Source organism: Patella vulgata, chromosome 5 (genome assembly GCF_932274485.2).
Source record: "Patella vulgata chromosome 5, xgPatVulg1.2, whole genome shotgun sequence".
Taxonomy (NCBI): Eukaryota; Metazoa; Mollusca; class Gastropoda; family Patellidae; genus Patella; species Patella vulgata.
Window position 1 is genome coordinate 65,816,342 of NC_065883.2, and position 22,828 is coordinate 65,839,169.

General features: G+C 36.5%; 2 protein-coding genes across 4 annotated transcripts; one reads left to right on the forward strand and one right to left on the reverse strand.

Moving 5' to 3' along the window:
- The first annotated feature begins 60 nt into the window (after positions 1-60).
- LOC126821366 (mucin-2) lies at positions 61-9,322 on the forward strand. The gene is made up of 5 exons (XM_050549777.2): positions 61-193; positions 2,736-3,082; positions 4,545-6,563; positions 7,147-7,333; positions 9,294-9,322. The coding sequence occupies exons 2-5, from the start codon at positions 2,777-2,779 to the stop codon at positions 9,320-9,322; spliced, it is 2,541 nt and encodes an 846-aa protein (XP_050405734.1). The 5' UTR covers positions 61-193; positions 2,736-2,776.
- A 4,713-nt stretch (positions 9,323-14,035) lies between these two features.
- Positions 14,036-20,403, reverse strand: LOC126820446 (mitochondrial chaperone BCS1). Of its 3 annotated transcripts, none has more exons than XM_050548441.1 (5): positions 20,343-20,403; positions 18,238-19,020; positions 16,850-17,005; positions 15,596-15,713; positions 14,036-14,689 (listed from the first exon to the last, which is right to left on the reverse strand). In XM_050548441.1, exons 2-5 carry the CDS (start codon positions 18,971-18,973, stop codon positions 14,434-14,436), a joined length of 1,266 nt encoding a protein of 421 aa, XP_050404398.1. In that variant the 5' UTR covers positions 18,974-19,020; positions 20,343-20,403; the 3' UTR covers positions 14,036-14,433. The 3 variants fall into 3 exon arrangements, with proteins under 3 accessions (XP_050404398.1, XP_050404399.1, XP_050404397.1); XM_050548442.1 differs by having other exon boundaries at positions 20,227-20,354; XM_050548440.2 differs by lacking the exon at positions 20,343-20,403 and adding an exon at positions 19,761-20,133.
- Between the last annotated feature and the right edge of the window lie 2,425 nt (positions 20,404-22,828).

Consider the following 22,828-nt stretch of genomic DNA (forward strand, 5'->3'; position numbering starts at 1 on the left):
CTTGAAAAACAAGTGATTTATATTCTGTATGTCAATCCGGTAAATCTTTCTCCCGCGATACGAAAACGGAAGTAGAATTAAAAATGTGTTTTATTTTTTTTTAACAAGCAATCGGATTAGATTATTTATTTTAAAAGATCACAATCAAATACGTTTTCCATTTAATCGTTGAAGATGACCCAAACTAAAAAGTGTAAGTCAATTATTCACGGAGCTGACTCGTTTGACACGCTGAAGAAAATTCTACGAAATAATTTGAAAATGCAATGCTAACGGTATAACATTTTTATCGTACCATAATTACATCAAGTACTAAAACCTAACGTCGGTACCATGGCAGGGTATGAAATAAGCCTCTTATATGGTAACCTCAAAATAGGTTACGCTAATCTGCATCAAATTTGAACTGGTAACCTATAGGTTACGATGCCATATTTGTTTAGAGCCGACCCTCGAATTAGCCTAGGGGGATTTGGGGCCAATTAAAAGATTAGCCAGCTACCCCTAAGCTTATTAAATCAGCAGGGCCCATATCCCTAAGCGAATTAGTGGATTATTGTTAATCCTAAAACTCTCTACAAAATTGCAAATAACTAAAAAAAAAAATTTTTTATACAAAAATGTACAGATTGTCGTGTTCTTTCCAATGATATAAAATTCAATTGTACAAACTAACAATTACCGGTATATTACTATAAATAATATTGAAAAGACAGTTCCACTAAAATTATGACTTTTCTCTGTCATAATAAACGTGAACATGTATCTCCTAAGATTTTATTTTAAAAAAAAGAACAGTGTTCAAAGTAAATATAAATATATAACTTTTAGAAAGAAATATCGCCCCAAATGACCGTCACTTCATCGCTATGTGACATTTCTGCCTTTGTTGGATATATGGTGGGAATTGTCGTCTTCTTTGCTTTATTGAATCGAAAATAAAAATATATAGTTGAAATCTTCGGCAATGTAATATTCCTCTATGTAGCTTGTATTAAATCCTAAAAGTTTTGATTCAATTTAGCTTTCCAAACTAGAATTATTATCCGTAAGTTTTGTGGTATCGTCTGTCTGGAAACGTATCCAAGATATGGCGGCCGACACGCTTGATCTCGGCTGCTTCGCATCATTCATAACGTCCCCCAAAAATAACAAATAGTTGATTTCTTCGACATTATCATGTTCTACAATATGCCTGGCAGTAAATCATAAAAAATCTGATTCCATTTCACTTTCCATGTCATAAAATTATTAGCCGTGAGTGTGAGTGACAACGTGAAAATATTGGAATAATGCCAAAGTCATTGACACGGTGTGAATTTTCACCTCTGACCTATTACGTAAATACCGGAAGATCCATTGTTGAAAAGTATGTTTTTTATTTGATAATTTGCGAATATAACATTCCTTTTCATTGGGTGTTTTATTTTTATTACTCAATCACCATTAATTTAAGAAATAAAAACAATAGAAATCAGTTGATTGATCTGGCGCTTTCGTTCGCTAAATGCTAATGAGTATGACGTTGCCAGGTATGATGGGTCCGCGAGTTGATTTACTACCGCCAAAATGACAGGTGCGAACTTAACGATCTTTCAGGCATTTATTTATAATTGTAAAATGTTTTAATGTAGTAGTGGAGGGAATATTTTAACTGAAACCTTTAGTTTATAAATTATAGCTCGGTGGTCGAGAACGGAAGTCCGTTCGCGTGTTTCCAGGTCATGGTAACCGATGCGTAACCTGAACGACCGTTCGCGTGTTATTTCGTACCCTGCATGGGTAGTCAAAAGGTGGTATCTGGGTTTTGCAAAATTTTCCAGGAGAGCGCAACATCGCATAGAAGTTAAGAATCAAAATGTCATACAGAAACTCAGGACTATGTAAATTCAAAGTTGCCGTAGTTATAGGCCCTATTTCTAAAGTGTTTCTCAAATATTTCTGTAAAAAATGTATGGTATGTGTAACCCGTTAATAGCTTAAAACAGTATGCACTTATGTAGCTAACCGCAAATATCGGGCTAAACACCTAGTGCAGAAATGCGAAGTGAAAGCTAGTTATTTCAATATTTGCCATTTTCTTACAGCTGAGCAAAGACGTAGCCTACATGTATCTCGTGATTAAATTAACCTTTAGTTGCTTCAATTTCATAGATTTGACTTAGTAGAGGCTCAACAATATTTTCATTTATACATAACTAACCATAAAACAATACTAGCTATATTTCGTTTGATTTTTTCAAGGAAATACAACATTTTCGCACATAATATTGATATATTTTTGTAACACCACGGCCATAGGCCTATACAACATTTTGACTCCCCACAGATGATAAACACATTTTTCATCTAAATGAAGCCTGTGCCGGTAGATGTTTATAGCTTCAATTCGCATATATCTTGGATGATAGCTAGCTTAAATTAGATAATTAGATTCCATACAATGTAATTGTTGACATAGTTATTGTCCCTGACTTGCAGAAAATACATAAGAAATAAACTTCCTCCTTCATATGAATGCATGACTAGTTGATAGACCACTCGGCCTAATGGTTTTGCAATAATAAAGTGTTGTTTTAATTCTTCCGTTTCACGCAATTAATCGGCAAAATTTGCTGGTGGCCTTAATATGTAGACCTAACCTTAGAAAATTACTGCATGTAAATATGTGTGTAGGAAATACTGTCCAGGCCATTTAGAATTTTAATTCTATAATTTGCTTTTTTCTATTGAAGAAATGGTACTCAGCCCACTTGTCAAGAAATAAACATTAAAGATGTATAGTCGACTCTCAAATACAATGACCCCAGCTCAGAAGCTGGAGTTATTGAAAAAAGAAATGATCAGACTTGCCACGGAGAAAGAAACACCACAGACAAAGAACAGAAATATCGAAATTGAGAATGAGTTTTCTAAACTTCGCCAAGGCATTTTAGATCTGGGAAATGCTTTGAGTGTAACGGAGAATAGTTCAACGAAAACAGCACAAGCTGGTAGTGGTAGTAAACCAGTGGTTGTGACTCCGAGAAGAATTGTAAAGGCAAAGACAAATAAATCACCTGTTGCTCCTGCTTTTAGTCCTGTAAGTATTATTAACTAAAGAGCACATCAGATCTATTTGACATGGCCACCTGCAGATTTCGTCATACATGTAGGTTACAAGATGTAAACAGGGCTAGCGCTAACCCTAACCCTAAACCTAGCCTTACCCTAACCCTAACCCACTATCCTCGGCAACAATAGCATGCCCTAAGCCTGTTTATATCTTGTGACCTTGCCGAAATCTGCAGGTGGTATGTGAAATAGATTTAACCCACATCAATTTGACTTTAAGAATCTGCTTGCTCGCTATCTCAGGTTACTTTCAGGGCTGGTCTAGAAAGTTCCTCAAGATTTTATGGTGGACTTCACCTTGTCAGTGGTGCAGGATGAAAGGCCTGGCAAAGACAGAACTAAAAAAAAAGACTCCATGACAGTTGGATTTCGAAAAAAAAAATGGCCATAGCACTGCTGTCAGGGCAAAATGTCTCTCATAGCACAGTGTAAAGTGTACATGTATGTCCGTCTTCATTAGCCCAGTCGGAGCAGAGCAGTAGGACGTTAAACCAAATTTCATTTCGTTTCTTAATGGTCAAGTCTTAATATGACCGAAGACCAATAAACCGTTTCCTTATTAGAAGACAATTCTGGAAGGTGAAATGAAATAGGGTTTAACATCCTACTGTTCTGCACCAACCGGGATAATGAAGACTGAGACTGACATACACCATACAATGTACTATGAGGGGAATTTTTCCAGGACAGCAATGTTTCCTCTTGCCCTTCATCGAATTCCAACTGTCAAGGACTCATTTGTATGCACGCCAGGTCATCTGTTCTCCACCACTGACAAATGGAATCCATGCTGGAAAATCAGGGAGACATTCTCTTGCAACGCTGTGTTTGAACCCTGGATGTCCTGATTAGTGGGGAGCCACGGTTGCTAAGTGAGGAAGCCTCTCGATTGCTAGCTTGAAGGTTGCGGGTTCGATCCCGGTGTTGGCTGAGAAAGTTCATCAGGATTTTCCGACGTGGTTTCCCCTTGTTAGTGGTGCAGGACAGAGGGCCTGACAAGAACAGGCCTCGAGTTCACAAAACATTCTCAGACTTAAGTTAAGAATTTACTCAAAATTGTTCGCCTTATTTTAACTAAACTATAGCTCTTTATACAACCTTTGTTGTTTTATTGTATCAAATACATCAATAAGAAACTGTGCGAAGTTTTGTTTTTCTGCACCAAAGATATTTCTCATAAACACTGACTGAAAGTTGAGTAAATTCTGAGAATGCTTTGTGAACTTGGCCCCAGATGTCTAGTTGTTCAGATGGATGAAAAACCGAGGTCCTGTGTACACATTAGCATGCATGTAAAAGATCCTTTGGCAGTGGGGAAAATTACTTTCAAAGCACCCTGCATGGCGTATGCCCGTATTCATTAGCCCTCTCTGTATTTTTGCTCTGGTTGAATTCAAATTCATAACTATAATTTATCATCTCTTTTTCAGACACGGTTTGTCAGAAGATTTGGTGAACCCGAGGAAGATGAAAAACCTAAAATTTTAACACCAACAGCCAGGACGATTATGGCCAGGATGGAAGCTAAAAAAGCAGAAAAGAATCCAGCAAAACAAACTAAAGTATCAACATTTTTGGAAAGAAAGAACGTTAGCCCTAATTTGACCAGAATGGATATGCCATCTGATGTAGCATTGTTAAATTCAAATGAAAATACATCAAAAACAAGGGTGACTGTCACAGAGCAAACAACGTTTACAAATTTTGAAACAAGACAAGACTATTCCCAATCATCTTCAAGTTTCAAAACAAATATACATAGCCCATCCCTTTCTAACGTTGAAATGAAGTCAGACAGGTTGAAAACAGAAAAATTAACTCCTGCTGCTCGTGCTATAAGGGATAAAATGGAAGCAAAAGCAGACGCTAAAAAGAAATCTCCTTCATTACCAACAACACCCACCACTTCACGAAAAGACCTTGGAACTTCGGAAGTCATGACTCCAACAGCCAGGGCAACGAAAGCTACTTTAGAGGCCGAAAAACGTGAACAGATGAAAAGAGATGAGGATAAGAAAAAGAGACAAGAAAAATCACAAAGTCCAGTAAAGATCATACAAGTTCAATCACCCAAGCATGAAGACCCTGGAACTTCAGAAGTCCTAACCCCGACAGCCCGGGCTATGAAAGCTACTTTAGAGGCCAAAAAAAGTGAACAGATGAAAAGAGATGAGGATAAGAAAAAAAGACAAAAAAAATCATCCAGTCCAGTAAAGATCATACGAGTTCAATCACCCAAGCAAGAAGGTCCTCAAGTTTTGACACCAACCATGCGAGCCATACAAGAAACTATGGAAGCCAAAAAACGAAAAGAAAAATCATCTAGTCCTGTTAAGATTATACAAGTTCAGTCACCCAAGCATGAAGGTTCTCAAGTGTTAACACCGGCCATGCGAGCATTACAAGAAAGTATGGAAGCCAAAAAAGAAAAAGAAAAATCACCTAGTCACGTTCAGTCATCCAAACAAGAAGGTTCTCAAGCGTTAAGACCAACCAAGTCTGCATTACAAAAAGAAAAAGCCTCTAGTACTGTTAAGATCATGCAACATTCATCGCCAAAGCAAGAAGAAAACAAAAGTGCACAAATCTTGACTCCAACTGCTCGAGCTGTACAAGAAAGTATGGAGGCTAAGAGAAAGGAGTCTCCTAGTCCTAAAATACTTAAACCAACATTTTCCCTGACAGAAAGGCAAATCTCTCCAGCAATATCAACCCCAGCATCATTACCAGAAACTCCCAAATCTAAAACTTCTAAAATCTTGAAACCGGTGAAGAAACAAGTGGAGGTTATTGAAACGACAACAATAGTCACTCAGACGTATTCCACAACAGGTTCATTACCTGATACTCCAAAATCAGCATCAACTAAAGTCAAGTCCTTTGAAGCATTAGGTAGATCGCTATCTCAGAGATCAACAGGTGTTTCATTAGATAAATCACCAGACACTCCTAGATCAAAGGCTGTCCATTTTGCAAAGGTTGAGTCCATCTCATTAGATAAGCCTTTTGTTTCAGATAAAGTTCTTACTCCTGAAGCTGTTCGTGGGATTATTAAACCAGCCCGATTAACTCGTAGAGCTCTGCATCCAGAAGCAGAATCACCCAAACCAAGAATGTCTCGTCGAAATCTTGTAAAATTTGGAGAGAATACAATACATTCTGATAATGTGACTAGCGAAGATGATATTGAGGATGATGGTGATGATGATTATGATGATAATGATGAAGCATCCGCAATTTCCCAGATATCTGAGAGTAACAATAATAACTTTAATAAAGTGTCTCAAAGAGGCAAAAAGAGACAAATGAGCAGTAGTGATGAGAATGATAGTGATAATGGTGATGACGCAGATGGCAATGAACCTTCAACACCAATAGTTTCTTGTTCTAAGCGCAGAAGAACCTACGTTACAACTCCTCATCCAGTGAAAAGAAAAGGACAATCTTTGGTGTGTTGTGATCTTTAATGGTTTCCTAATGTTAACAATAATCAAAGATAGTTAAACATATATTATGCAAGAGCTAAATCTGCCCATTGCAGGTCTTTCTTTAGGCCTGAAATGTTATCTAAATTATTAATCAGACATTAATTAACCTATCCAGACCATAATCAACTCCCGATGTCAATGCTAGCCTGCAATATTTATTGGATTATGATCCGATTTGCTGTTTAACTTTCATTCATGATTTAATCATGATCTAGATAATCGAGACTATGTTTTTTATCGTACCAACTTAAGTAATGATGATCAAGGCTAGGCCGAAATTTCAATCGCTTAATTCTCGGTTCATAGTGGATCAATTTGACTGAAATTTTCAGAAAATTGCCTTTACATTATCTAGTTTTTAACTATTATAGTGAGAACTGCCAGCTCTTTATCTAATCTCCCAAATAGTTTTAATGAATCTTATTTAAAAAATACGTGGACAGGTTTTTTTGAAAGACATCTGGATTGTATCTTAATTTCATGTAAAACCGTAGATGTATTGCTTTTAAAGGTGTTGATAATTGAATTGAAATTTTATTTTCAGAGAGCAACAGTTGAAGAAGAAGAAGCAGAGAAAGATGAAAAAGAAGATTCTGAAGAAGAAGATGATAATGATGGTAATGATGCCATTGAAGTTAGTAAACCAACCAGAAAGAGAGCAGTCAGAAAATCACCAAAAACCACCAGAAGCAGACGAATATCTGCACAGACAAAACCGGTTTGTACTTGTTGTAATTACTATATAATACTGAGGTTTTAAACTACAGTAGTTAAATAATCATTCCATTCATTATAACAGATCATCTTTGAATTAGAGGTTAGAAAGTAAGATAACAACTGCATAATCAAATTTCATCATGGCTAGGTTAAGATTTATTATGTTTCCGTGAATAAGAAATGAAATGAAATGGATTTTAACGTCCTACTGTTTTGCTCAGAACTGGGCTAACGAAGACGGGCATATATCATACAGTGTGCTATGAGGGAAATTTTGGACGTTAAACCCTATTTTTCTCTCTATATTTTTATACATATTTTAATTTATTTTATTGTTATTTTTACTGGTAGGTAAAGAAGACGACGGTAAAGAGCAAGAAAAGTGATGAATCTAATAATGATGATACTGATAATACAGTTGATGCATCAGTAAATAAAAAGAAATCTACGGTAACTAAGAAAAGGGTAAGAGAATTTATTGTATTGTGGTTTTTCTGATTAGATTCAAGCCTTTTCTCTTATCCAAGTTTTAAGTCAAATATACTTTTAGCTTTGGTGTCCAAGTGATGTTAATGTCTGTGCTGTAGATCAAAATGTCAAATTGTCAGACACCCTTTCCCACACTTTATAGAGTCTCTCTGTGTTCTCCGATTTCTGCCTACTGTAAAAGTTCCTTGCAGGTTTTTCTTTATGTGTAAATAATGTAATTACATAATACATTCCCAAAAATATGTAATTGTCAATTAGATTTCAGTTACTTTATGTTTTGATTGATATGCATTAGGCATATTATGTTTATTTCTTGAGGCCAGGGAGCAGTATTTTTGTGCTGTTTTGAAATTCAGTTAAACAAATCATTGTATAAAAAACATAAACTGATGTAGGGTTAAAGATGCATTACATGTATGTAAAGAGCTAAATTTGCCTATTGCAGGTCTTTATTCTAGCTTCAAATATTTATTAACATGACAAGCTGATAACCAACTCTCTGGGCCATCAGATGGCTCTGATTTTAACTGAAATTTTCAATATATTTTATCATCATCTTTTTTTAAACTATTATTTAAATCTTACATAATGCTCCGACTGCTCTAATGAAGAAAAGCATTGGCTACACAGTGTGCCATGAGGGAAATTTGGCCTGGACAGCAGCACTACGGCCTACTCTTATATCGAATTCCTACTGTCAAGGGATCTGTGCCATGATGGAAATTTGGCCCGGACAGCAGCACTACGGCCTACTCCAATATTGAATTCCAACTGTCAAGAGATCTTTTACATGCACACCATTGTGTACACAGGACATTGGTTTTTCATTCCATCTGAACGACTAGACAGCAGCCCTCCATCCTGCACCACTGACAAGGGGAAACCACGCCGGAAAATCTTGATGAACTTTCTCGGCCAACACCAGGAGCAAACCCGAGACATCCAGGCTAGCAATCCAGCGACTTAGCCACTGTGGCTTCAATATTCAGGCATGATTTTTTTCCCGTTTTCTTAATGGATTTCCACTATTACAGTCTTTCACTGGTCGTTCTCGTGATTCGTCTGAATTTGTAATAAAAAAATGAGGGGGGGGGGGATACATGTCGACCAAGTCTTGAGAGGGAGAACAGTCTAAAGTTCATTAAAAACTCAGGCCATCACCTCGAACCCGTTGTTAAAAGTAAACACAGTTTTGCTTCATATTACTGTTTAATTAAACTATCAGACCTAAATATTGTTAATGAGATTGTTTATTTGATTATTTTCTATCAATAGAAAGCTACTGAGGATAGTACTGAAGAGAGTGAAATAAAAGATGATAACGAACCAGTTATATCAACCAGAAAAAGACGTTCATCTATTCAACCAGAAAAGGTAAATACAATATTACAACACATGTTTCTCTCCTTAATTCATTTTGACCTCCTTTTAGGTCATATTTATATTAAGCTCTATTTTAAAAGATATTTGTATTCATGGTTACAGTTAACAGTCTCAAAAAAAAAGTGGCATGAATCAACCAATTTGAATAGATAATGTTGTCCCTTTAATGTAATATTTATTAAAGATTTAGATAAAGAACTTACAGTTCTTGCTATAGTAATTCAAAAATGGATAATGCAAAATTAATATATTGAAAATTTCATTCAAATTATTTTATTCTGAACGAAGTTATCAGAGTTTGTAGTTTTAACAAGATGTGTGTATTGACTGTTTATTATCATAACCACAGTACTTGTCATTCGAGACTGAGCCTTGCTTCTACATTTTTAAATTAAATCATTAAATGGCCGAAGCATTCTAATCTACTTAAAATCAGAGCCATCCGATGACCTAGAGAGTTGACTACTATAGGCTTGCCATGTTAATAAATGTTTAAATAATAGTTTACATAAAATTTGAAGCCAAAATAAAGACCTGCAATTGGTAGATTTAGCTCTTTCATAATGTATGTTTAAATATTTAATAGAAATCAATAAGAATGATTGCTGATGTTCATGTGATATTTTTTGATTATTTAATAGAAATCAATAGGAATGAGTGTTGATGCTTATGAAATATTTATTAATTATTTAATAGAAATCAATGAGAATGAGTGATGATACGAATGAAGAAAGTGAAGATTCTGTACAAGCTACACCAACTAAATGTAGAAGATCTTCTCTTACACCTAGTTCCGTATGTATATATATAATATCATCTGTCATGGAGTGAGGGGTTGGATGGCCGAATGGTTAGCATGTGTGCGCTGTATCATATGGTCTGTCATTGAGTCAACTGACGTGGTTTCGATTCCCCGGTTGTACGTGACAAGGATTAGGGTCTTCTGACCAACCTCGTGGGTTTTCTCTGGGTACTCTGGTTTCCTCCCATTGCTAAAGACCCCTACGCGCAAGCGAATTATAGAAATAAAATTGAACCATATGTTAGTCCCGAAATGACCTAGTTTGTGTCAGGTGGACATTAAACCCCATCTCTCTCCTCCCTCTCTCTCTCTCTCTCTTACTAACATACAGAGGCTGAAATTTGGTGTATAGGGGTATGTCAGACTGGGGAGTAACATAGGCCAGGTGGCGTTGGCCTACTGTTTCCGTAGTTACAGGCACAACCTGGGCAGCGCTGGGTTATCCACTAGTAACTTATAAAACTCTTTTTCTATTGGAAGCCGAGGTGGCTCTGTGAGTAAGACGTTGGTTCGCTAACATGGAGGTCCTGTGTTCAATCCTGGTATTGACCAAGAAAGTTCATTCAGATTTTCAGGTGTGATTTTCCCCCTTGTCAGTTATGAAGGACGGATTGCCTGGCAAGGGACAATGTATAGTCGTACGGATGGGATGAAAAACAGAGGTCCCCTGTACACGTTGACGTGTGCGTAAATAAACCTTTGACAGTTGAAATTCGATATAAGAGTAGGCCGTAGCGCCACTGTCGAGGCAAATTTACCCTTATAGAACACTGTAAGGTGTATGCCCGTCTTCCCTCACCCTGTCAAAGCAGAACAGTAGGACGTTAAACCCCATTTCATTTCATTTTATTTCGTCATTCAAGAATGAACATTGTAAACTTGTGAATGTCGGGTTTTTTCCCAGATAATTTTGTATTGTTTATAATTTAAACAGAAAAGAAGCCGAAGTAGTAAAATTAGTGAAGAATCGAATGAAGACAGTGAAGATTCAGTTAAAAGTACACCATCTAGACGTAGACGATCATCAATATTATCAACTACTGTAAGTTGTTAAAAAGTTTAGATAATTAAATTTGGATCCAGAACTTTTCGATACAGCGCATCAATTGTGTGGAATACACTTCCAGAAAATATCCGACAATGTGATTCTGTGTCAGTTTTTAAATCAAAAGTGAAAACTTGGCTATTGATACATAAGACACTATCGTGCATTCCCTTGTGGATTGAATAGTTGCGCGATACAAATACCATTGTTATTACTTAATCTTGCAAAAGTCCTACAGTTTTACTAATTGTTGACAAACTTTAAGCACATCTACTGAAAATCATCTACTTGCGATTTCTAATTGTTTGGGGATCGTTAAAATGCTACATTTTTCATACAATTGAAATAGCTAGATACTATTCCCTTGTCAGTAGGACAGAACTGAGGGCCTGGCAAGGACAATGTCTCATATAAACATAGAAAAAACCCCTTGACTGTTGGAATTCAATATAAGAGTAGGCCGTAGAGCTGCTGTCTGGACAAAATTGACCTCATAGCACACTGTATGGAGTATGGCTGTCTTAATTAGCCCAGTTGGTGCAGAAAAGTAGGACATTAAACTTTGGTTAAACCCAATGTCATTTCCTTTTCAATATACTTTTTTTATAATGAATTTCAATAATTTTGTGGTTAGATTTGCACATAAATTAGACATCGTAAAATGTTGATACTATAATACCATATGAGTTTTTTTCTGCAACACATGTGCGTTGTATCATAAGGTCTGTCATTGAGTCAACTGGCGGCGTTTCGATTCCCCGGTTGTACGTGACAAGGAGTAGGGTCACCTGTCCAACCTTGTGGGTTTTCTCTGGGTCCTCCGGTTTCCTCCCACTGCTAAAGATCCCTACCCGCAATCAAATTATTGAAATAAAAATGAACTGTGTGTTACTCCAGAAATGACCTAGTTTGTGTCGAGTGGACGTTAAACCCCATTTCTCTCTCTCTCTCTGTTTTCTGCAAAATGATATCTGTATATTTGTAATTGATTTATATATTATATTGCTAATGTCAATTTATAGAAGGTAGGATTTAGTAAAGATACTTCTACAATGGAAGATATACCAGAAGATAAGGAAGTGGTATTAACACCAGTACAGCGAGAGGTAATGGCTGTCATGAAGGGAAATAATAAGACACAGAAGGTCAAAGGTAAAAGTTCAAAGCAGTCCGACACAGAAGAAGAATCGGACAATACAGAAGATACCGATAATTCAGTGAAAGTTTCTCCAGAAAAAAAGGTTTGTAATTTGTTGAAATTTTGCTGGGGCTGGCACAGTAGTTTTAGTTGCGGAGTGAAAAGAGAGACAGACAGAAATGAGGTTTAACGTCCACTTGACACAAACTAAGTCATTTCGGGAATAACATGTATTTCATTTCAATTTTATTTTAATAATTCGCTTGTGCGTAGGGGTCTTTAGCAGTGGGACGGACCCAGAGAAAACCCGCACGATTGGACAGGTGATCCTACTACTTGTCACATACATCCCGGGAATCGAAATCATGCCAGTTGACTCACTGACAGACCTTATGATACAATGCGCACGCGCTGACCATTAGGCCATCCAACCCCTCAGTTGCCGAGTGCAATTGATTTGTAATGAGCTCCTAAATTAGTGCAATTAGTTTAAACCAGTGATAGTCATTTGCATTTTTTGAACAACTGATTTTTCACAGCTAAATCCATGCTAAAATGTACACAAATTGATTAACATTCAAAAGTTGCATTATGTAAGATTTAAATTAAGAACGGGTCGTTCTTGCTATAAACGTCATTTGTTTGGGTAGTTGAAGGGACCATTCTGTAAAAGAGTCATTCTTTTTTGCTTTCAGAAAAAAGGAAAATCAAAGGCGGCTGATAAAAAGTCAGAGGAAAGTCAACAAAAATTAACCCCTGCTGCTCGAATGGTGTTGGCTAAAATGAAAAGTGCTCAACAAAAAGAGGAGGAAATGGCTAAAAAATCTGTTAAAAAGAAAACGCGACGTGATTAAGTGCAGGACTCTGATGATGTGGAAAGTGAGATTCCAGAAACGCCTACCAGACGATCTAGGAGGCACTGAAATCAAACATTAACAGGAGAAAAATTGACGATCTAGGAGGCACTGAAATCAAACAATAACAGGAGAAAAATTATATTAAACAAATTCGAAACCCGTGACATGAGAAAGGAAATAAAAAAATTACAGAATATTTTGAATGAAACTGTATAAATTTAAATAGTGGATTTTTGAAAAAAAATAATGTATGGACTGGGGATGCACAAGGGAAAATGGTGGCTGGCAAAGGACATGTAGTAATTTGGCAGATGATGGGTAGGGGATATCCACACTGCTGTATCCATCTCCATTTTAAAATAAAACCAACTTCACTTCTACAAATTTCAAACCCTGATTCACTTAAATTGTAATTATTCCAAAGTTCATTGACTATGTATAATATTAATTATTTTTCTATGGAATTGGATGAAGTGAGTGGTTTTGGTGCATTTTATATACTGGAATTAAGATACGAAAATACCGATTTTATCTACACGACAATGCTGAATAATATTTAAATTTCCTTGGTATAACTTTCTTTTCTGAAACGTTAAAATATATATATTGTTGTATAAATAAATTTATTTTATCTTGCTGAAATATATGTGATTTATTTATTATTTCTCATTTAATGTGGATGTATATAGTTGTCACCTGCATCCGTTATCTGTAGCTAGGGCTGCTGACAGTTTCTTGTGAAAACTCCACAGGTCAGAGTTCTCCTCTCCTCTCCCCTCCCCTCCTCCTTTACCACACTAGGATAGTTCTAAAATTCGTTTTACTTGTCTTTACTACACTTTTGAAACTATTTTGTTCAATCTGTCTGGAGTTGATCAACAAGTTATAAGAAGGAGCGCTATCCAACCTCATGACTTTTCTCCGGGTCCTCCAGTTTCCTTCCTCTGCTAAAAAAAAACCCCTACGTGCAAGCAAATTATTGAATTAAAATTGAATCATATGTTAGTCCTGAAATGACATAGTTTATGTCGAGTGGGCGTTAAACTCCCCTCTCCCCAAAACTTGGTATTCTACCTGTATATCATATTGTTGAAAATAACACTGACACAAACTTTTAATAAACCACTAAAACAACATTTTCAAAATATTTTCATTTAACATGACATTTTGTCAAATATCATTAACCATAAATACAACAAAATCTACAGTGGTTTCGTTGTTTAACAAAAATCCTTTAACTCATTAATTGGGTAGATATTTAAATATTTTATGTCAGTATAAAATTCTATCTAATTCTTTCTATAGTATCACATTTACACACACCTCTGAATAATAATTAAATATACATTGAACAGCTATAATTTAACTCTTTAATACTTCCTACGAGAATTATATCACTGCTACGATGTCCATATTTGATGTGTGTTGGCTAAGACATCTTGTGGACTGTTTTTATGCATCATAAATAAACCTTGAACTTGGGCAATGCTGACATTTTTCCCATGGCTTTTAACTTTCTGGGCAAATTCCTGTGATGTTGCTTCTGTTTGATCAGGATAAAATCTTTGAAACATCTGTTGTAGCTGGTATTCTGTGGCATAATCTATCAGTTCTTTAACATCTACTCTACCTGGTCGAATTAAAGCAGGATCTAATCTACAAAATAAAATATAATTTTAAGTTGAATGTATTATTTTTGTATTCAATGTCTACTCAATAGAACATTATGTACCTGTATTCCAGTTCATACCACTTAAAATGTTCAAGAGGGAGAAATTAGGATTCAGCATTACATTATGCAGAGAGAGAAAAAAATAGGACTAAACATCAACTCAACATAAACTATGTCATTTTGGGACTAACATATGGTTCAATTTTATGTCATTAATTCGCTTGCGCGTAGAGGTCTTTAGCAGTGGGAGGAACCGGAGAAAAGCCACAAGGTTGAACAGGCGACCCTACTCCTCGTCTCGTACCAGTGGGGAATCAAAATCCGTCCTCGTTAACCATACAGCCACCCCAGTTACATTAAGTCCCTGAGTTTCAGTCCATACGACTTCAAGAGAGAGAAATTAGGATTCAGCTTTACATTATGTCCCTGTATCTCAGTGTACGAGAGAGAGAGAGAAATTAGGATTTGGTGTTACATTATGTCCCTGTGTTCCAGTTCATACCACTTCAGTGTTCAAGAGAGAGAAATTAGGATTCAGCGTTCACTCAACTCAAATCAGATTATTTTGGGAATAACATGGTGCATCTTTTGCTCAATAATTGCTTGCGTCTAGGGGTGTCAAGCAGTGGGAGGACTAGGCCTACTATTCTTCACGCATTAGTCTTGGTTTGAAACCACGACACTGGACCTAATGACAGACCTTATCATCTAAAGTGCCTGCTAAAACTTGTGTTAATCAGTACAATACAAGGTTTTTCAAAATTCTAAAGAATAAGAGAAAATTTATTTCATGCATTCTATTGTGAGTACTCTGTCATAATTCATTCCCCACAAAGAGAATTTTAATGCTCACTATTGAGAGTGGTCTTATTATATAAACTACAACCTACCTGTCTAAATAATTAGTTGTCATAAAAATAATTCTAGCTTCTGCAGAGGCTACACCATCCAAAGCATTTAATAAACCACTGAATGTTAGTCGTCCCATACCTTGATAAGCTATAGGATCTATACAAAGTAAAATCATTACTAATCAGCATATGTATAGATAAAATAAATAAATAAATAAAATAAACTTTTACCTGGTGTCAAGATGATATCAAGGGACATAACTCTATTTAATAATTAAACTATTTTATTAGCCAACATCTCATAAACTGCAATCTGTTATATGAGAAACTGATCTAATATCAAGAATATGACACAGTGATAAATCCACAACTACATTAAGAGTCTGTATTCTAATCATACTAAACACACTGGACATTCTGTAATAAAATTCTAAGCAAGTCGGGGTCTAACGTCCACTTGACACAGACTAGATCATTTTGGGACAAAAATATGATTCAATTTTATTTCAGTAATTTACTTGTGCGTAGGGGTCTTTAGCAGTGGGAGGAAACCAAAGGACCCAAAGAAAACCCACAAGGTTGGACAGAAGATCCTACTCCTTGTCACGTACAAGCGGGGAATTGAAACCACACAACATGAATCAATGACAGACCTTATGGTTTCACGTGCACACGTTGAACTACTAGACCACCCAACACTTCTCAAGTTGGGATAAACAATTTTGAGATGAAATATTAAAGTTGCTAATCGTCAATTACATTTTTGGGCACTGTCTTATTTCTCAAAGCTTAATCCACGCTAAAATAAACTAAAATAGGTTAAGCCTATCAAAAATTTTAATTAACAAACAAAAAAATATCAACAGTAGGCTCTAACATTCTCCTGGCTTTGATTCATTCAGTATTAAAAGAGAACCATCAAAATTGTTTTGAGGTGGCACTGGCTTGTTTATATTGTATTTAAAATCTCCTCAAATGACAATCAGCACCTTTAAATTGTCTGCATTACAGTAAATTGTTACATAGAGAGAGAGAGAGAGAGAGAGAGAGAGAAATGGGGTTTAACGTCCACTCAACACAAACTAGGTCATTTTGGGACTAACATATGATTTAATTTTATTTCAATAATTCACTTGTGAGTAGGGGTCTTTATCAGTGGGAGGAAACGGGAGGACCCATAGAAAACCCACAAGGTTAGACAGGCGACCCTACTCCTTGTCATGTACATGTACAACCAGGGATACAAATTGTTACATACTTAACATATTAACTTTCAATAGAACTATAACTTACTTTCTTTCTCAAGATCTCGACTAACAAAGGCAGCATCAACATCTTCTAATAAAATAATACTTTGTTCTGGTGCTTCTGTTATTAGATAATTTAATCTATCATCTGATAATCCTCCCTTGCTTAAATTTAACAGACAGATACTGTAGTCTAGAGCACCTGTAATAAACAAATAGTGTAATCTAGACTACCTGTAATAAACAGACAAATACTGTAGTCTAGAGCACCTATAATATATAGACAAATACAGTAGTCTAGACTACCTGTAATAAACAGACAAATACTGTAGTCTAGACTACCTGTAATAAACAGACAAATACTGTAGTCTAGACTACCTGTAATAAACAGATAAATACTGTAGTCTAGACTTCCTGTAATAAACAGATAAATACTGCAGTCTAGACTACCTGTAATAAACAGACAAATACAGTAGTCTAGACTACCTGTAATAAACAGATAAATACAGTAGTCTAGACTACCTGTAATAAACAGACAATACAGTAGTCTAGAGCACCTATAATAAACAGACAAATAACTGTAGTCTAGAATACCTGTAATAAATAGACAAATAACTGTAGTCTAGAGCACCTGTAAGAAACAGATACAAACTGTAGTCTAGAGCACCTGTAATAAACAGAATATCGGGAATATACTATAGCATTGGCAGACTGCCTGTATTTCAAAACAATGTAACATCTATTCAAGGATCCAGCATAACCCACATACCCCTTATACAACTTTGGGCAAAGTGAAACCACTCAATAGAACCCTTGCATTCAAAGGCCAACATTTTGTCTAAACAGCAGAGTTTATTTACTGGCTATCAAGCATCATCCTTCTTCATTAGCCCGGCTGGTGTAGAAACACGGACATTCAATTTCATTTCATTAAGCATCATATATGTCACTAGTATCTGGTTTGGAAGATTGTATTGTAAACAAGGCGAAGCCATGGTGGCTAAGTGGGTAAGATGCTGGCTCGCTAGTCTGGAGGTCGCGGGTTCGATCCTAGGAATGACCAAGAAAGTTCATTCTCATTTTCCGGTGTGGTTTCCCCTTGTCAGTGGTGCAGGACTAAGGGCCTGACAAGGACAGCTGTCTAATCATTCGGATGGGATGAAAAACCGAGGTTCCGTGTATACATTGGCATTCACGTAACAAGATCTCTAGGCACTTAGAATTCGATATAAGAGTAGGCCACAGTGCCACTGTCCAGACAAATTTGGCTCATAGCACACTGTATGGCGTATGCCCGTCTTCATTAGCCCAGTCGGAGCAGAACAGTAGGACATTAAACCCCATTTCATTTCATTTTGCAAACAGGGGAGTTCTGAAATTTAACATACTGACTGAAAAGTAATTTTAATGATGACAAATTCTAGTTTAATTTACCTGCCAAAGCCTTGATGTAACTACTTTTACCACAACCAGGAGGACCATGTAATAAATAACCCCTCCTATAGGGTATTCCCCTCTCAATATACCACTGTTGATTAGCAATAAACTCTTGGACATCTGTTAAAATAGCGTCTGCTTTTCCTTGGTCAAGAATAACGGAGCTGATTGGTCGTTTTCTTCTCGGAAGACCAGAAGGTCTCCAATCAGCACCCACCGTTGTATACATAACAGTTTTTCCTTCTTCTCTTTGTAACGCTATAATTCTTGCTTGATCCAGGAGGTCAAAGAATAATTGTCTGTTTCGACTAATGGCAGTCAAGGTTATCGTTTCCCACGGAGTACCCGACTGTAGATCTACCATTTGTTTTTCACGACTTCTTTCCACGCGAATCCACGTGTTTCTATAACGGAAAAAATGGCTGCCAGGACTTGGCACAAAGTCAAAATTGGTATTTATTTTACCCGTTTCAGACTGATGGAATGACGTTTGCACACTCAAATGTTTTGTCCGCGTTCCGTGAAGAGATATCCAGTTTAATAACCAATTATAACTCTTGTCTATTTTCGGAACTTCCAACGTTATCATACAATGTCTTCGAAACATGATCATTCCATACTGACTCCCTTGTTTCATGAACTTTGCTGCAAAGCCAATTCCAACCAATCCAAATCCAGCACCAAAATATGGATTGTCGTTAAATAAAGATCCGATAAAATCGGTAATAGGCATCTTGCTTTATCTGTGTTCCAATCCAACTACTTCATAATGAATGGAACCTGAAATCATAAATGAAAACATTTTTACTAATTGTACAAAATTATTTTCTTATTATATTCTATCCACATGGAGCTCTGCAACAATGGTTAAATCTAAATATTAAGGCCACCTCCAGAATTTGTAAAGGTCACAAGATGTGGGCCTGTTTACATCTTATGACCTTGACGAAATCTGCAGGTGGCCTTAATATTTAGATCTGACCACCGTGCCATTATCTAAGGGCTGGGTAGTTTCAGAATATGTCTACACACCAATTATCCAGTCCTAGATATTAATGAGAAATAACCCCTCCCTTTAACCTGCATGATGTCCGAGTTTAGAATCAAAAGATGTTAAAAATGTTTGTAGCAAGTTCTCTTTCAAAACTATTCAATCAAAACCCTTCCATCATTTAATTAACAATAGTGCATAAAGTGTAATTTAAGGGAAATATTACCAAGCAGTGGCACTATGACCTGCTCTAATTTTGATTTACGACTGTCTCTTTTTTGGTAGTGTAGTAATTATCAAAACACCTTATCTAGGATATGTTTAGTTTTCTTTCTTCCTTTAACTTAAATGTCTATTTAGTTCATACTATATTTTATGTTTCTTTTGTATATTTATTTCTATTTTGATTCTATGTTCTGTCTGTCTTGTTTGCATATTTTCAGTGTTTTTTTGGTTTTGTTTGGTTTGGATTTATCAATAAACTGTTTGAAAACTACTGCTGCATGTAAACTTGTACTTCCTCGATTACCTGAAGACAACTGAACGTGGAAGCTCCGTCTACATACTTGATAATAAGGTGAATTAATCAGGATTATATGATTACTGGTTGACTGGCTAGTAATTCATATGGACCAAAAACTAAGGTCAACGTTGCCACATACTCCTCACAGTTTTTCATTTGATTAGACCAAATCTCAGCCCATTCAATTTCAAGTCAAACACTGCTGACTGACTAATAATTCCTGTTCCAAATTATGACTGGTTAACAGTCAGGTTAACAACAACCAGTCTAGATAGTCCTCCTCCATGCCATTTGACAAAGTAAATAAAGTTAAGATAGTTTTAGTTTCAAAATGAGAGAAATATTCTCACGACCTGATGACTTCGTTCCTTTCCCGATTTTGGTACCGATTTGCAATTTGTAAACAAAAGCACGTGCCGTGGGGTGCCTTATACCGGTTACATTAAAAATATTATTGTTTCTTATTGCTTACATTCACAGTTCACACGAATGGCTGATTGCCATGAGCTAATAAAAGTTATACTTGTGTCAATAAATTGTAATTCTGACGTGAAGTCAATAACTGATCAAAACTGTATTCATATTCACCTCCGATTTGACATTTATCTTACGCAAACGCTTCAACTTGAACTTTGACCTGTTGGTATCGTCCACATTATGGAATAGCCGAATAAAGCTAACGAAACGAAATTGTATCAATGGACATACCTTTTATACATTCCAATAATTTCCGATTTGATTAAAAGGTTAGGGCAAAATATCTATGTTAAAATTATTTGGTTAGTGTGGTTCAATAGTTTTTATTTTCCAACACTGTGTTCGGTAAAATATAAAATCTTTAACCCCCGTATCCGAGCTTGTTATGAAACCATAGATCGTATTTACAGTTCTATGATGAAACGATCATAAATGATAAAACTCAATCTGGTAGATATTAATACGAGTTCGTCGCATTTTGTTAATTATTCGACGGTTTGTCGGATTTTTTCCCTCCCAAGACAAAAAAGTATGGAAGCGTATAGGGGTAAGGCTCGAGATCCTTTGATGCTGTGATACTTTCTCGAGATCCCCTAATAATTTTCTCGAGATTCTGCCATCCTCATCGTCAATCTGTTTCACAGAGATCTTCTAATATATCTGTAACAGATGACTGTTTCGACACGTGACGTCACATCAAGCGGCGTCAATCATTGGCTAAATAGCGCGTGCATTGTTTACATAAGACGTTACTGATTCGGGCTAAATGGTGAATTTTACTTATTTTAATACCCATTTACACTAAATAGGAAATGATTTTTACCTACAAACAATTCAAACGTCTTTATTTATTTTTCTAATAAATGAAAAAAATGTTTTAGAATTTAATTTGACGGAAGAAAAAAGTTAATATTTGGGACTCATTAAGTAAAGTCGCATCGATGTTATCCTTATCAGTGATTGTAGCGGCCTAGCGAAAATTCACTGCTGATCAGTGTGCCTCATCGTATGCCCCCACCCGCCCGCCATAAAGTATTCGAACATTTGCACACGGGCCAGTCCGGGCCCGATGACATGGGTTCCCGATTTTTGTTGTCAAGCGAGCTTCTTGAGTGAGAAACAGGGCCCGACGGAAATATTGGACAATTAACAAGACCGCTACCTGTCAACCAGAAATAATATTTCGGGTTTTGTGTTATGGAAACATTTCTGATATCAACTTCCCGCTGCCAACCCACCCAACCTGGAATCGTTGATATCAATTTTTATTTTCTGACCGAAGCCCCTTGGGGCCCCCTACCTAATAATTTCAAAACTCATCGAAAAAGTCCACTATGTTTCATAATCTTTGGGAAATGGGTCTTCATTTCTACAAAATTTAAAAAAAAAACAAAAAAAAAAACAAATTTTGTCACCAAATCATCGGGCACCTTGGGGGCTTGGGCCCGAGGCGTTTGCATCTGATGTCCTCGCCATGATCCGTCACTGGGTGAACCCCGATTCTTTATGCTATAAATTATGAGATGTACCCTTCACTAATCCAGTGATTGTTCTAAGCTCATCAAGATTTTGCCTTTCAAGACCAGTACATGTACTTTCGTTTTAGCACAGTTATTACAGATTACGTCCCCGTAGTCGGATAATGGTATTTTTTTTTCTATGGGGCCTACTGCTGAAACGATGCTTTAAACGTCTGAAACAATCTATACTTTTACGATGTTTCGTTCCGTTTTTTTTATATATTTTCGATGGACTACACTACATGAAGATCTGGCCGGTTGTACTGGAAGGTCGTGTCAGGGGGTCGTACGAGCGGCTTTTGACCCTGTGAGCATGGCGTCAGACATTGATTAATCAATCAGCGTTGACGTTTCTAGTGGTTTACCCACAGTTCCGTGCATCAAAAGCCAAGAACTCGCTGTAACAGACCGTTACATTGGATAATCCGTCACTTCAACCAGAACGCACGTTATATAACCACTCTTCCAGACCCTAGTCTAGTAAAGGAAAGTAAAACGAAATATAAAACTATAAAAAACGAAGTGAAATAGGTTCTGTGTTTTAGTCAAATTGATACTTTTACTAATTTTAATAACGGTACAATTAATACTGAGCGCCATGGAAAACGCATCAAGTAGTTTTTCGTATAACAAAATGATCCTGTAAACATATCTTATTTATTTTGCTTCTTATTGTGAACAATATTCAAATGGGAACAGATCAATAACAACACATTTGTACACTTATGGATGTTTAATCTGTAATCAACGGTACAAAGTCAGAGGGGTCAAAACCAAAAGTACGACACAGATGTCAGTAGCGCGTGTGTCCTCCACGGGCTCTTACGCACGCTGTGCAGCGACGTCGCATGGAATTTACCAATGTTTGAAAGAAGGCCTGCTGCAAATTGTTCTATTTTTGGACAAGAGCAGCTCATAAAGCAGCAATGGTGTGCATCTGTGGTCTCCGATACAGACGGCGTCCAATCTCATCCCAGACATGTTCTATCGGTGCCATGTCCGGAGACATGGCTGGCCAATCCAAGAGATTGATCTTGTTAGCAGCCAGGTAGTCCATACTAACACGGGCGGTATGCG

Excerpts from the sequence above, each read along its gene's own strand:
- LOC126821366 (XM_050549777.2), top strand. The coding sequence starts at position 2,777 with ATGTATAGTCGACTCTCAAATACAATGACCCCAGCTCAGAAGCTGGAG. Across the intron at positions 6,564-7,146 it reads AAAGAAAAGGACAATCTTTG|AGAGCAACAGTTGAAGAAGA; the intron begins GTGTGTTGTGAT and ends TTTTATTTTCAG. Across the intron at positions 7,334-9,293 it reads AAAACCGGTTTGTACTTGTT|TTAACAGTCTCAAAAAAAAA; the intron begins GTAATTACTATA and ends TCATGGTTACAG.
- LOC126820446 (XM_050548441.1), bottom strand. The coding sequence starts at position 18,973 with ATGCCTATTACCGATTTTATCGGATCTTTATTTAACGACAATCCATAT. Across the intron at positions 17,006-18,237 it reads TTACATCAAGGCTTTGGCAG|GTGCTCTAGACTACAGTATC; the intron begins GTAAATTAAACT and ends TGTTTATTACAG. Across the intron at positions 15,714-16,849 it reads TCGAGATCTTGAGAAAGAAA|ATCCTATAGCTTATCAAGGT; the intron begins GTAAGTTATAGT and ends TACTTTGTATAG.